This window comes from Callorhinchus milii, unplaced genomic scaffold, assembly GCF_018977255.1.
Source record: "Callorhinchus milii isolate IMCB2004 unplaced genomic scaffold, IMCB_Cmil_1.0 Scaffold1740, whole genome shotgun sequence".
In the NCBI taxonomy this organism is placed as follows: domain Eukaryota; kingdom Metazoa; phylum Chordata; class Chondrichthyes; order Chimaeriformes; family Callorhinchidae; genus Callorhinchus; species Callorhinchus milii.
The window spans coordinates 2,902-3,965 of NW_024706481.1; the positions used below are offsets into that span (position 1 = coordinate 2,902).

At 47.0% G+C, this 1,064-nt stretch overlaps 1 gene segment (V, D, J or C); it reads left to right on the top strand.

Annotated features, from left to right (window-relative positions):
• The first annotated feature begins 221 nt into the window (after positions 1-221).
• On the top strand, positions 222-1,054 carry LOC121852898. The segment is given in 2 exon segments: positions 222-655; positions 765-1,054. Coding segments are annotated over 2 exon segments (348 nt in total).
• The last annotated feature ends 10 nt before the right edge of the window (positions 1,055-1,064 follow it).

Genomic DNA, 1,064 nt, shown 5'->3' on the forward strand with positions numbered 1-1,064 from the left:
GGTGTAACCCAGAATTGTAGAGAGGAAAGGGGAGGGAAGGAAACTTTCAACTTATTGGGGCAGAGACATCTAAGAAACTGCTGACTTCACATGGCTCCTACCATTTCGCTTTGAACCCTCTCAGTGGCTCCTTTCACCTCGTCACCAAATTGAAACCTCCCCCGGGGATGTGAAGCCAACCCACATTAGGCCATTTCCAGCCGTCTGCACACACTCAGGCGCTTCCACTGAATAACTCGTCCTGCATTCTGTTGACTGTCTATGCCATAATAATCTTTGACCGTTGATAAAGTGCCTTATCTCGTCTCAGAGGCGTCTCAAATCGATTCATAGAATATCCTAACAAGTCTTGTGAGCGTGTATTGGTTGGGCGGCGAAACTCGAGTACGAACCGTGCACCGCAGAGTAGCTCGAAGAGTCGTGGATTGAGTGACAATCTTTTTGAGGGATCGATAGCCCTGTAAAGCGATCCGCAGATCGATTAGCAGTCGGGTTCCTGTTTCCTGTCCGTTAAAGGGAGACGCGTGGAATAAGGAAAAGTGCCTACGGTTTTAATGGCAATATTAGTTTCTTCATTAAAGCGCTGAAAGATTGGCTATGAAGCGCGAATACACTTTACTCTTCATCCTCCTGAAAGCTGCCGTGTTCCTATGGGGTGAGTATGTTTCACAGATGAACCCCACTTGCGCTTTCCGAGAAATTGTATTTAATTCGACCACAATTAACGAGTAAGTTTCATTAACCGATTTTCTTTCGTTTACCAGGAGTCAGTGGTCAAGAGGAAGTCTACCAGACGCCGCTCTCTGTGACTGTTGGGGAGAAGGAAAATGTGCTTATCAATTGTTCCGCAAAAGGAACGACTCAAACTTTACAGTGGTACAGACAGTATCCGAACCAGGCTCTCAAACACCTGGTAACAGGAAAGACTGGAGAGCAGCAGAAGGAGAGGATCACAGCTACAATGAACTATAGAGAGAAGGGCAGTCATCTGAGCATCACAGGCACAGAAGTGACAGACGCCGCCACCTACTTGTGTGCAGTGGAGACACAGTGACAATCACATA